We start from the raw sequence: 14,441 nt of genomic DNA, 5'->3' as shown, positions 1-14,441 counted from the left end.
ACTATAATAATATAAATCAAAATAAATAATACTGTAAATAAAAAAAATTACTTTCGTAAATCACGTGTCATAATGTAAACAGAGATCTATAATAAGACCTCATTAAATGTCTTAAAGAACCCTGCACTCAGATTTTATTGACATAAAACTGTGACTTTTTTCTAATATTGGCTCTCCTGTAAAATTTTATAATTTCGTTTAGTAACGGTTTTACTTTAAAGGTGCGATATTATTTTGCCAGGTAACTGCTCCCTCGCCATTGAAATAATTTTTATATTTATCGCGCATTTTCTCTGCTATTGCTTTCGATTTATTATGGATTCTCGAGCGACGAATACTCGGTAATTCATTAATTTCGGACCTCCACTGCCCCAGAATGATTTGAGAGTTTATAATGTCTTCATAATCGGTAGTTCCTGGTGGTGTATAAGTGCTTGATGCAGTGATACGTAACCAGTTGTGTAATGTACATGCACATAAGACGATCTTTTTTTTTTTTTTATTCACTATAGGTAAGCGCTTGACCACAATCACACCTGATGGAAAGTGATGATGTGGTCTAAGATGGGACGCGTTTACCTAGAAGATGCCTATTCACTCTTATTTTAAAGATACCCGGATTGTAATTGGTAGGAAACACAGATCGCGGAAGAGTATTCCAAACCTTAGCCATGCGTATGAGGAATGAAGACGCAAAACGTTTCGTGCGTTCGTGCGTTTCGTTCTTTATCGTAGTTTCCTCTTTAACTTGAATTGGCTTTCCCAAAACACGAAAACGAGATGCTAGAATGCCAAACCCATTCTCCACAATCCTTCTTGCTCTGCTCAATCTATAATTAAAAATCTTTTCTGCGGTAGTCAATGTATTTAAGCGTACTGCCAAACATTTTACACGTGCAGCCTGTGGGTGACGTATACCCATAGGGCCTACAGCGACCTACGTGTGCAGTACAACAATGGGTTCAGGGTACTGATGGGGCTGCCGCGCTGGTGCAGTGCATCACAGATGTTCGCAGAGGCTCATACAGACGACTTTTACGCAATCATGAGAAAAAGATCTGCATCTGTGATGAGCAGAGTGCGCGGGAGCTCCAACAGTATTTTGAACACATTGGCTGCAAAGTGGGAAAACCCCTTTATGAAGCACTGGGTGTACATACATATGAACACCCAGTGGTCCCGAAGCTACATGAACTGAGCCTAATTTGACAATTAATAATAATGTAATTTAGTTTAGTTGAATTTAATTTGATTTAATTTATTTTAATTTAATTTAATTTGGTCTGATTTGATTTAATTTAATTTAATATTGGTTTGATTTATTTAATCTGATTTCATTTGACTTGATTTGATTTAATTTAATTTAATTTAATCACTAACATAGTTCATAAGACCCTGTTACTAACACTATATGGATGAATGGAATAGTCCGAAATAAATGTTTATTATTATTATTATTTTTGTAGGGCTTTAGTAAATACGGCTTTAAAGGGAAAGCATCATCTCCAACTAGAATACCTTTTTCAAGCAACAATAAATTGTTTTCTAGATAAGGATACAAAGAGCAGTTTTGGAATACCCCACCATCTGCATTACGAGCGTATGAGCCTATATCTATATATCTGAAAGTATAATCGCGATCCACGACGGCCATGAGCACTATACTATTTGTTCCTTTGTAGTTATAATATTCACTGCCACAATTTGGTGGTGCTTGAATTGTTATGTGTTTTCCATCAATAGCTCCACAAAAATTCGGGAAATTCCACCTCGAAGCGAATCCTACTTCTATATCTTGCCATTCTTCCACATTCGGTATCTGAAAAATAAAAGAGTAATGTTAATTTCAGGAACTACATCATGCATCAACGTCAGAAAGCAACGTTGCATCAACGTGAGGAAACGAGGCCACGCATAACGAGGACCATGATGCTAGTGACAATAGCAACAACGCCGTTCATACAAAAGTAGTGAAGCCACCAAAAACTCCAAAATTAAAGACGAAATTATCATCAGAACGGTCTGAAATTCAAGCAGCCGTGAATGAACTCAAAGAACTAAATAACAGTTTAGGAAACGTATCTGCCCCGGTTCCAAGAGAATTAGAAGATGAGTGTGATGTTATTGGAAGACATGTAGCAATTCAGCTTAAACAGTTACCTTCGATTGATAGAATTGATGCGACAGATGAAATACAGGCGATACTCTCTAGATACCGTAAGAGCGCCCTCTGTGCTAGAATTGTGTATTCACCTTCTAATTACATTCTGTCGTCGTTCGTCTTCTCGTTACCGTTAGACTTAGAGAGTATAGTTCGTTCACAGTTATTTTACCTCTGGCTGTAAGATTGGCTAGCGTGAGCTCTGTGTTGCCATTTTTGGTTTTTACGACTTCCCTGTTCAATTATTATTTACAGTTAAATGTACGTTAATAATAATTAATAAACGAATAATAATTATACAACAGGTTGCTCGCAGTGCCTTAACAAATAAAGTAAAGATAGAGAATGAACATAAATCAACACTTTTCTTGACTCGGGCCCAATATTCTTGCGCGTAATAGATTCAAATGATTCTTCGGTTAATTTTACAATGTTACCTGCTTCCTGCCCTACGTTATTAATGGCTACTCGCCTTTTTACAAGACTCCACATAAACTCGATAGCGTTCAACTCACAGTGGTAGGGTGGTAATCTAGCCACATTATGTCCATGAGCCTCAAGCAATTGGTCAGCCTCGTATATCGGAGGTTCTTTATGCTCCTTTATAATTTCATAAAGTTGAGCTTTAACCACAGTAGGCAGATAAGATAATCCTTTATTTGTTATCCAATTTTGCATATCGGCTTTAGAAGAGCTTGTTGTGGGCGCCTTATTTACCCTAACAGTGTGATAAGGTGCATTATCCATGACGATTAAACTGTTAGGTGGTAAATTAGGTATCAATTTTTCCTGTAACCATTTCATAAAATTTGTTTTGTTCATGTCATCATGGTAATCTCCCGATTTTGTTTGAGATTTGAATATTAATTGCGCGTTTGGTATGAAACCCATTTCACCACCTGCATGAACAATAATCCAACGCGCACCAGTAGAATCGTTTGTTAGAACACCTTGCTCATCCCCAGTTTGCCAACATTTTTTAACAGAGTACGAAGCGTGTATGGTCTCATCGAGAAATACGACAGGTCGGCCTTCAGTACGATTTTTTCTCAAAACGTTTAAATATCGGTGTCTCCAAGCTACAATTTCATGTCGTTCCATAAGTAATTTTGTTTTGGAGCCACATTTTTTAAAACGAAATCCTATTTGGCGAATAATTTTCCATAAAGTGGTCCGACCGCCATTAAAGTTTATGTCAATTTTCAACTCAGATAATAGCTTTTTCAAAGTCGGTACCTCTTTTCGGACTGTGTACATAAAGTGTATTTTATTCCTGATGGCACATAGATCAAAATCATCTAACTTTTTTTTTTTTTTCTTTCATATCGGCATATTTTCGGCATGTTAAACGATTAAATAATCACCGAAACAATAGATTAAACAGAGGAGCTGACAAAACGACCGATACACTTGACAGCAAGTAGTGCCAACCTAACGGGACCAAATGTCAGAGGTAAATTAACTGTGAACGGACTGTAGTATAGTGCCCTGTGCCCGGCCAAACAACTTGGACCTGCAGCAGCGTAGTGGGAGAAGTTTGGCGAATCCAGGAAGAGAAAGTCGACGTATCAACCAATCGCTTGCACTCGCGTCGTCTGATGAACCAATCGTGCGCACCCGCCATTCTACAGCCAATCGCGTCAATACTCAAGTAGTTTGCCGGTCGCCGGGCACTGTACCTATATTCTTGTCGTAGCACAGGAAACGGGGAATTCCCGACCAACGCCAACCTATAGCTACCATAGCATCTATGGCCATACCATAGATTCGCTATAATTTTTTATTTTTTCTTTCGACTCTACCTACCCTACTAGACATTTTGCTCAACATATAGCACCCGGTAAGTGTCTGCTTATCTTTGATGGTGGAAAGTGTCATTTAACATATGAGGCTCTGGAAGAAGCAGATAAAAATAATATAGAAGAAGCAGATAAAAATAATATAGTGCTGTATTACTTACCTTCGAACACTACGCACGAACTCCAACCTCTAGACAAATCAGTTAATCGATCCTTCGAACATCACTGGGATGAAGAAGTGTTGAACTACCTTTGCAATTCTCTAAAGAGAACTTTAATAAAGTTGCATTTATAATTTTCTCGCGAACATGGCCGAAATGTATAACTCAAACCAATATAACAAATGGATTCAAAGCCACTGGCTTATACCCTCTTGATCCTGAAGTTATACCCGAAGATGCCTATGCTCCTTCAATTATATCTGAAAGACCTTTACCGGAAACATTACAAAACGAGATCGACCAACCGGTTTTACCTGTTCAAATTTCGTTCCCTGTGTATGAGAACTAAACCACGTATCAGAATTGTCATCTCCGTCTCTGATAGACGAAAGCAGGCCAGCTCATGCTTCCCACGTCTATTCAATTTTTCCATCAACTTTTTGAACTTTTTTGGCAAAGAACTAAATATGATTTTCTGAACGCTGATGAAATTACTGTTCCGCAAAATAAAAGGCGAGCTACAAAAAGAAATTCGTCTTAACCTCTTATGAAAATTTTCGCCAAAAGAGATGCTCAGCGGTCAGCTTTGTATGACAAGATTATAAATAAACCATCGGAACATAAATCATCAATGCAAAAGTTTTTCGAATCAATGACCGATATTGCGGATAAATTGCCACCTAATTTGCAGGCTGAGATTAGACTAAAAGTATGTCAGGTAGTGACAGATACTGAAATAAAGCATCTTACGCAACGTGTTCAATACCCGAACCTACAATCTTCATTAATCAATCAGTTTTCCAATAATGTTATCCGAATACGCCAAATTGACAACATTCATCGCAGCTTACTCCATCATTCAACCAGTTTTCCAATAATCAGTATCCGAATACGCCAAATTGACAACATTCATCGCAGCTTACTCCATCATTCAACCAGTTTTCCAATAATCAGTATCCGAATACGCCAAATTGACAACATTCATCGCAGCTTACTCCATCATTCAACCAGTTTTCCAATAATCAGTATCCGAATACGCCAAATTGACAACATTCATCGCAGCTTACTCCATCATTCAACCAGTTTTCCAATAATGTTATCCGAATACGCCAAATTGACAACATTCATCGCAGCTTACTCCATCATTCAACCAGTTTTCCAATAATCAGTATCCGAATACGCCAAATTGACAACATTCATCGCAGCTTACTCCATCATTCAACCAGTTTTCCAATAATCAGTATCCGAATACGCCAAATTGACAACATTCATCGCAGCTTACTCCATCATTCAACCAGTTTTCCAATAATCAGTATCCGAATACGCCAAATCGACAACATTCATCGCAGCTTACTCCATCATTCAACCAGTTTTCCAACAATCAGTATCCGAATACGCCAAATTGACAACATTCATCGCAGGTTACTCCAAATTGAGAAATATTGAAATGAAACTTGAAATAAATGAAAAACGAAACTTATTCTCCCAAGAAATCGCTCAGTGTATTTTTAACGTGTCGCTATTCTTCTAATTCTATCGTCAATTATTTGACAAATATTTGTGTTTTATTCAGATCAAGAAGCAATAATGAAGCAATAAAATTCAAATGCAGATGTTGGTCGATTTCATGTCGACCCATAATCATCTTGCCACTCGTGGATTGACGGGGCCCTTAGGGGCCATAGGGGCTAAAAGGGCGAAATCCCAGTGGCAAGTTTTGTAAAACACCTTAAGAGAATGTGGTCCAGACAGGACGATCGCTCAGTGGAAACACGTAACTGCATACTAAATGCATACAATTTTGTTGTAAAGTCAGTAAACAAAATTGAATTGAAAATAATATATTAATGTTGTCAGCGACAGAGAGATGCATAATTGTTGTTTTATTATTGTAGCTTTATTATAGAACTATAATAATTTAACACAGTGCCCGGTAAAACCGACTGTGGTTTTTGTGGCACTGAATGTAATTAAAAATGTCGTGTATATTGTATAAGTTTAATAAATAAAAATAATAATTAATATTTGGCAAAAATGGAAGGACCCAAAAAAAGAGGTACGGAATGAGAACACTGCAGCGACTAGGGAGCGGAGCGCTACGGGGAACAACTCTGTAGTGCCGCCCATCTCAGATATGAGCATTGAAGTGCTAAGTATCATTGGGCATGAGTGCTCTACGGGCATTGGTCCCGAAGAGTCTGCCATAGACCAAACAAATGTATGTATTCATTTAGTTCTATTAAGTTTCTGTCTGGTGTAACAGAATCAAAAACAACCGAAACCTGTCACATTTGGCGTTTCTCAGGGATCAATGTTAGGCCCTATGTTATTCCTGATCTATATTAATAGCATAAATGAAATAGGTTTAAAAGGAAACGTAACTCTCTACGCTGATGATACGTGTTTATTTTACTATGGCAACTCAATACACACAATTATCACAGATGCACAAAAGGACTTAATACTACTCAATCAATGGTTTCAATATAATCTACTTACAATAAATACTTCAAAGACAAATTACATTATATTTAAAGCTAAAAATAAAAAAATCCCGAATTATGAGCCTCTTAAGATAAATGATGAAGAAATAAATAGGACTTACAAGGAAAAATATTTAGGACTCACTCTTGACTGTGATCTAACTTGGAAACCACATATTGAAAAAGTCAAAAATAAGCTTGCTTCTCTCACAGGACTCTTACGAAGTATAACGCGATGTCTTCCACAAAAAGTGCGTTGCCTTATTTACAACGCACTTGTCAAACCCCATATTGACTATTTGGTGGAGATCTGGGGCACAGCTGCAAAAACCAACCTAAATCTAATACAAAGGGCCCAAAACAAATTGATAAAGGTACTATTATACTATATATAGTTTAATTATAATTACTTAACGCCTTATTATCACTTATTCGGTTGCTTTGCATACCTACATCACTATGAATAAGAATATTGCTATCTAAATTAGAATGACTGTCACAGTGGTTTATAAACTAGTTTTCAAAAAATATTACATTCCGAGAAACAATAATCTGCTTAGGATTCAAGGGATCAATCAATCTATAGCCTTTAGTATGCTCACAATAGCCAACAAAGATACAACTTCTAGATTTTGAATCAAGCTTAGGTATCTCTCTTCACCTGTGGAATGAGTGTCATAGCACGGCAACCAAAAACATGTAGATGGCTCAGGTTGACTTTGTGACCTGTCCATACCTCCTCAGGAGTTTTATTGGGAACAGCTGCAGTAGGGCTTCTATTTTTAAGATATATAGCTGTAGAAATAGCTTCTCCCCAATATTCTTTAGGAAGATTTGCTTCAAGAAGCATACGAGCTTTCTTAAAAAGTGTTCGGTTAAGCCTCTCAGAGACACCATTTTGAGATGGACTATATGGAGCAGTAGTTTGATGGACTATTAACTTTTTAAAAACTTGGAGAACTCAGCACTGCAATATTCCCCACCTCTATCAGTACGCAGACATTTAATAAAATAACCAGTTTGTTTCTCAACAGTTGCTTTAAAAATCTTAAATTTGGACAAAACTTCAGATTTATATCTCATTAAATAGCCATATGACTTTCTAGAAAAATCATCGGTAAACGTTACCAGATATCTAGACCCACCCAGACTCCTTACCGGCATTGGACCACACACATCTGAGTGTAAAAGCTCCAACAACTGCTTGGAACGTTTAGCTTCACCCCTAGGAAACTTTTGCACTGCTTGCTTCCCCTCAACGCACGACACACACTGGTTAGTGACTGTACCATGCTGAGTCGAGTTAGCATTAATACCAACAGCAAGTTTACGGAGAATACTTACCCCTCGGAGACTCAAATGTCCAAGCCGCTTATGCCACAAGCATAAGTCCGGTGTATCCTTGGCTCCCTCTGTGTTCAAGCGAACTTTGTGGCGTTGGCACAGCATTCACATTATTTGCAGCAAAAGAATGCTCCTGTGAATCATATAAAACATTGTCCAAAATATAAATTCCCCCCTGTCTAGTGGCAGAAACAACAAGAAATTCCCCATCGAAAACATAACATCTAGTTTTACTAAACTTCACAGATAAAGCCTTCTCACATAATTTACAAACACTAATTAAATTAGTTGAGAGGTCAGGTATATACAGAACATCTGTTACCAGCTGTGATTTGTTATTTTTCATTGGAATTACAACATCACCATAACCTAGACATCTTAGGGTACTACCGTTAGCAACTTGCACAGTCTTATCACACTTTGATAACTTCATAAACCACTGTAAGTCCTTACACATATGTCTTGATGCACCTGAGTCCACAATCCAGTCCTTGCTCTCGAATACTCCATTACTTTGAGCTGCTAGTGCTGTTCCTGGATTACTTTTCTGTTCCTTCTTAAATTTGTAACATTGAAACTTTTTGTGGCCAGGACGGAGACAAAAATGACAAACAGGTACCTTCTTAGTCCTTTGCTTAGATAGCAGGGCCATGTCGTCTTTGCTCTCAGTACGGCCTCTGCGTTGCTCTTCTTGCAACAACCGAGTACGGACTAGATCACTTGAAATTGTACCTGTGCAGGCAACAGCTTCGAGACTAGACACAATTATATCATATTCTTGTGGAAGGCCGCTCAAGATAATCTCTGCAACCTCAGCATCTTCTATAGCTCTTCCAATATCAGTCAACTGCTGGACAAGAGTCGTTATATATTCAAAGTATGCATTCATACTATTAAAATCTGCATAGCTAGCACGGTGCAGCTGTCTTAATAAAGCTACACGTCTGCCAAATCCTTTATCTTCGAACACTGCGCTTAATTTGTCCCAGGCTTGCTTAGCTGTGTTTGCATTTCTAATATATTGCACACATGTGGGCTTCACAGCTAAACTAATACGGGCAAGAGCACGTAAATCTCTAGATGGGTCGACAGGCTCAGTACCTTCAATACATGACCATAAGTCATCTATGAACAAGGTGTGGCGCATGTTGAATTTCCATATGTTGTAGTTACTAATACCTTCCAATTTTTCGAACGGTAAGTTGTGATGATGCAGATGGTTAATTAACGCTCCAGAAGCCATTGTCCAATATTTTCACGACGTACTTACAAGTGGCAGATCGCTGACGCAAACAAGTTTTGCGAGAAACGCCGCGCCGCTCACCTCGTGGCGTGGTCGTGACGCAGTTACCGTAAAATACCTTTCCAATTCCAGCGTCGCTCCAGCCCATAACCTCTTGTGAGTTATGAGGAAATAATAAGGCAGATTAACAGTGGATGAACTGGATCACTTTTATTAGGTATAACAAATTAATTTAGAGAGCTAATTAATACATGTCGATGCCGCCATGGTTGCCCAAGAGAAGGAGCTAAGTAAAGGTTGGCTGTCAAACAGCAAACACTATTGGTTGTCTGTGGTCTTAGATGAAAATCAGGGTTGCCAAGTCATTTATAAATTGACCCCTAATTTTCATATTTACAACATCACTTACGTACATAGAGACTTCATTTAAATGAAATAAAAAAATTAAAAATTGTTGAAAATATACTACCGCACAGGAGGACCGCTACGTGCGCTTGACTGCGCGCAGAGAACGCTGCATCACAGCCCGCTCCTTACAAAACCGTTTGCGGCAGGCGACGGGTACACGCGTTAGTGATCAAACCATTAGAAATCGTTTACACGAGGACCAGCAGTTCTCCAGGAGACGCGTAGTGCGGATACCACTAACAAGTGCTCATCGTGCAAACCGATTATCGTTCGCAAGGCAGCATCTGGCATGGGATATGAACGATTGGAGCACAGTATTGTTTACGGATGAGTGCAAAGTTAAATTTTTTAGTGATGACCGTCGCGTTAGGATCTGGACGCGTGAAGGTGAGCGATTTTCGGATGCTTGTATCCATGAAAGTGACAGATTTTAATTTTAGTATATGTTAACTTATAAGTATAATATTATTATGTAGATATTCATTCAATTAGTTTTAAGATATATTGTATTGTAATGTGATCAAATAAAAAAAGTTTTCTTTCTTTCTTTCTTTCTTTCTTTCAGATTTGGGGGCCCCAATGTTATGGTATGGGGAGGAATCTCTATGTCAGGCAGAACCGAGCTGGTGATTCTTAACGAAGGCACAATAACAGCTCAACGTTACATCGAAGAGGTCATAAGACCCCATGTGGTCTCATATGCACAGAGAATCGGCGCAAGATTCCATCTGATGCACGATAATGCTCGCGCTCATACAGCTAGGGCCACCAGAGGAGCCCTAGAGGAGGCTGGTATACAGGTATTGCCCTGGCCTGCAAACAGTCCGGATCTCAATCCCATTGAACACATGTGGGATTTACTGAAACGCAGTGTTCGAAGCATAAACCAACCCGTGCACAATGAAAGACAGCTAATAAACGTTTTAAAATCGAGCTGGGAACAAATTCCTCAAGAAACAGTGATACACCTGGTGGAAAGTTTACCTTCCAGGCTTCAAGAGTGCATTAGAAAACGAGGAGGGCATACCAGATACTGAGGTAGATCACAAAATATCAACCAACACTTAGTTTTTTTTTCACAATTTGTTTTCTCTCACTGATTTATTTTTGCAAAAATGTTAATTTTTAGAAAAGGTGGAGTAAACGTTTTTTTTTATTGTTTCCATTATTATTTCTTGCTTTCTACAATAAAAATCAATTAATTTATCCAATCAAATCATTAATCAACCCTTAAACCTCAAGAATTCAGGAGAATACTGTAAAAACGTGGTGGCCCTTATTTTGTTTTGACTAGTATATTGTAGTGTGCTTTTACTCTATATTTTATAACTTATACAAAAATTTCTAATTCTATAATTTTATTTTATTTTTATATTGTGTTTTATTGTGTGTTCTACTGTGTTAAATGTGTGATTATACTTGTAAGTAAAAGTGTTTATACGAAAGCCAGTTGCATCCTCTGAACATTTTATTACTCTATCATCATGGAAACCGCGGCCGTCTCATCGATACCTAAAGAAATTGTGCAATTAATCCCTTTGTTTGGTGTTGATAAAAGACAATTAAATCTTTATTTGCGAAAATGTCAATATGTGATTGATCGGTTTAAGGGGAGTGATGAACAAAATCTTTACGTTTTTAATGTTATAACGAGTCGCATGAAAGAAGATGCAGCTGCGCTTCTCTCCGAACGGGAGGATATTGTTACGTGGTCCGCATTAAAAGATTTGTTAATACAACATTTTGGAGACCCGCGCAGCGAAGCTTGCATAAGTGTTGAGTTAGAGTCATTAAAAATTTATCCGAGTGAAAGTTTCCTCGACTTTATCGGCTCGAGTTTATTATTTGTTTCGCGTATTTTGCGTTTTTACTGAAAATGTTCAGTCTAATTCAGATAGTGATTTGAGCGATTTGGAAATGTTGTCAGACTGGGATAGCTCCGATTCGGACGATGAAAGTGATGTTATAAGCAGAAGGAACTACAAGACAAGGGTTGACCATTTCAACACATTGGATAATGGTGAATTCCAAATAAGGGTTCGGTTAGATAAGCCCTCAGTCAAAGGTTGCTTATTGAAATATATCCTCATTCAAGAGTGAAGGGAGCCAGGTACGTATTATGTATATTATAATTATCTCAAACTAACCTCAAAATATTCACTTTAAAATACAAATACAATAAAATTCCATTATGATTTGTATCTGACTAGCTTCAAAAATATTAATCTTAACTTTGTTTCAGGAACCATGGTATACAGCATCTACACCAACTTATATTGACTTTAACCCTTAAGACAATTTATGCCCTGACATATTATTACATGAAATTTGAAAAAATATTTTGTTTAAAAAATTGCAAAAATAACGCGGTTTAATAATTTTGTCTACTTGCAACACTATTTATTTTTAGAAGAAAATATAAAACAGATGCCTGACAACACTAGTTTTGACATTAGTCGACGAAAATGGCGACCCGGCGGCTGTCAGCTGTGCTATCCAAGGTAAATGAATTTAAATTGTATTTATTTCGCGGTTTAGGGCATGTATTATTAGTAAATTCTATGCATGACATTATGGTACTATAATTTTGAATCTTTACTTACATAAAATGGTTCTATTTGGGGTACTAACATTATGTATGCGGGGACATACATTGCCAAATTCATAATAAATGACCCTTTATTTTATTTGTATGTCATGCCATACATTGCCAAATTAGGGGGTTTACTTTGCTTATTTGGTGTTTTAGCATTTTTTTTTTCTTTGTCGGCAGCAAAAGCTTCAAACACGTGGTGGTAGAATTTTAGCGCTAATTCCTATTCAGAATGCACCTTCTGACGATAGTGAAGGTTCAGATATTGAAGACGAGATATGTATGCGCCCTTCGCTTTCTTTGTCAAGTTCCTCTGCACCCTCTATTGAAGCTCTTTAGAAAGGCTAAACCTATTAGACGATGTAGAGGCTCTACCGTGTAAGCATTTTAGAGGCTACGCGTGCGACGACGAAGCGAGATTAGTTAGTCGCCCCTAGCCCGTTGTATCGTGTTGTAGTTCCAAGAATTGTAACTTAAAATTGTGAATAATAATATATATTTTTTAGTGTTCATTTCTTTTGTTTTTCTTACTACCCTGGTAGAGAACATGGCGATATACATATATCCAGCAACATCAGTCGTACATCATATACCTGTACATTGGTGACTCGGACTTTGAACTACCAGGGTAGCGCGTGTTAATTTTATTAAAATAAAGTAACGTAACGTAAGCTAGGGCAACTCAAGTTAACACGTGCAAGGAAGTGAAAAACTGTAAAAATGGCGCAACCTACGACAGTAGTGAAGGACGAAGACACGTATCTTAGCGTTGATATCTCTCACGTCGAAGATCCCGGAGTTTTGGACCGACCAACCTAGGGTCTGGTTTATCCAGCTGGAGGCAATACTGGCACCACAAAAACAAGGAGACGCATCCAAGTATAACATAGTGGTATCCAAGCTGGGTAAGGATGTCATACAACAGGTGACGGACATCCTGATCAATCCTCCGGAGGAGCGTAAGTACGAGGTACCGTAAAACGGGGCTACTTTGACTTCCAGGGTTACTTTGACAGATTTTGGGGCTACTTTGACAGAGCGCCAAAATTGGTTTTTACTTGTGCTCAGCACTGCTGCTGTGCACAAGTAAAGTGTGTGTGTGTGTGTGCTGTGCGTCATAGCGCGCCCGCCGACTAGTCCGAACAGGTTCGTCGCTTGAGTTTGTTGTGTTGTGTGGTGGTGCAAAAATACGAAAAAATCTTTACTTTTCGGTAAGTTTATTGTATTGTTTACTTAAATAAAACTACAATTGTGAGTATTCGTGATTAAATTGGTGTAAAATAAGGATTTTTATTTGTTTTAGGTTACCTTTGTATTTGTTTGTATTTACAAATGAACTACAATGGTCAGAGAGTATAAAAGAAAACTGGGTGCCCGGAGTAACAAAAATTACAGCGATGAAACCCTTGCAAAAGCCGTTGCTGAAGTGAGGGCAGGTCTTCTTACCCAGAGTGCGGCTGCCAAGAAGTATAAAATAAATAGAACAACTATTCTAAACAAAATTCACCACCAACATGAACTAAAGCCGGGTCATCCAACTGTTTTGACTCCTGAAACTGAAAAACTAATAGCCGATACCTTGAAAATATTAACAGATTGGGGTGTTCCTTTTACTAAACGCGATATCCAAATTATTGTTCAGATGTTGGTCACCAGGGAAGGTAGGGTTATAAAACAATGGAAAGACAACTCACCGGGGCCGGACTTTGTGACCGACTTTGCAGCGCGAAACAACCTTACTCAGAGACTGGCCACAAATATCAAACCTGCTAGGGCATCAGTGGGTCCTAATGAGATAAAAGAATTTTTTGAAAATGTGAGACCAGCTCTGGAGGAGACACGTCCAGGTCTTATTTACAATTATGATGAGACGAACGTGACTGATGACCCGGGGGCAATAAAAGTTTTAGTCCCTCGAGGTCACAGACGTGTCGAACGAGTCCAGGAGCATTCCAAATCATCGGTCAGCATCATGTTTTGTGGCACAGCAGACGGAAAAATGATTCCTCCTATGGTTGTCTACAAATCAAAGCACCTGTACGAGAACTGGACAATGGGAGGCCCACTAGGAACAATTTACAGAAATAGTCATAGCGGTTGGTTTGACATGAACCTCTTCGAGGTATGGTTCTTCAAGTTGTTGTTGCCGAGCATCCAGGAAGAAAGAATTGGAAATGAAAAAGCAGTTGTCATAGGTGATAATTTAGCTTCGCACTTCTCACCTGAAGTCGTTCAGGCAGCAATACAAA

The 14,441-nt window shown here is 38.3% G+C and overlaps 2 protein-coding genes and 1 long non-coding RNA gene across 5 annotated transcripts in view; 2 read left to right on the top strand and 1 right to left on the bottom strand.

Annotated features, from left to right (window-relative positions):
- The window catches only part of LOC123876354, a 219,001-nt gene that overhangs the window by 166,959 nt on the left and 37,601 nt on the right, over positions 1 to 14,441 (top strand). The gene's annotated exons all lie outside the window — the stretch shown is intronic.
- On the bottom strand, positions 2,312 to 3,458 carry LOC123876357. Its single transcript, XM_045922588.1, has one exon. The coding sequence runs from the start codon at positions 3,416 to 3,418 to the stop codon at positions 2,456 to 2,458; it is 963 nt and encodes a 320-aa protein (XP_045778544.1). The 5' UTR covers positions 3,419 to 3,458; the 3' UTR covers positions 2,312 to 2,455.
- Positions 13,332 to 13,565, top strand: LOC123876378. The gene is made up of 2 exons (XR_006798338.1): positions 13,332 to 13,403; positions 13,496 to 13,565. It is a non-coding gene; the product is annotated as an uncharacterized LOC123876378 (long non-coding RNA).

This window comes from Maniola jurtina, chromosome 21, assembly GCF_905333055.1.
Source record: "Maniola jurtina chromosome 21, ilManJurt1.1, whole genome shotgun sequence".
Classification (NCBI taxonomy): Eukaryota; Metazoa; Arthropoda; class Insecta; order Lepidoptera; family Nymphalidae; genus Maniola; species Maniola jurtina.
The sequence above is the reverse complement of the archived record's forward strand: the minus strand, read 5'-3'. Positions and strand labels throughout refer to the sequence as shown.

Excerpts from the sequence above, each read along its gene's own strand:
- LOC123876357 (XM_045922588.1), bottom strand. The coding sequence starts at position 3,418 with ATGTACACAGTCCGAAAAGAGGTACCGACTTTGAAAAAGCTATTATCT.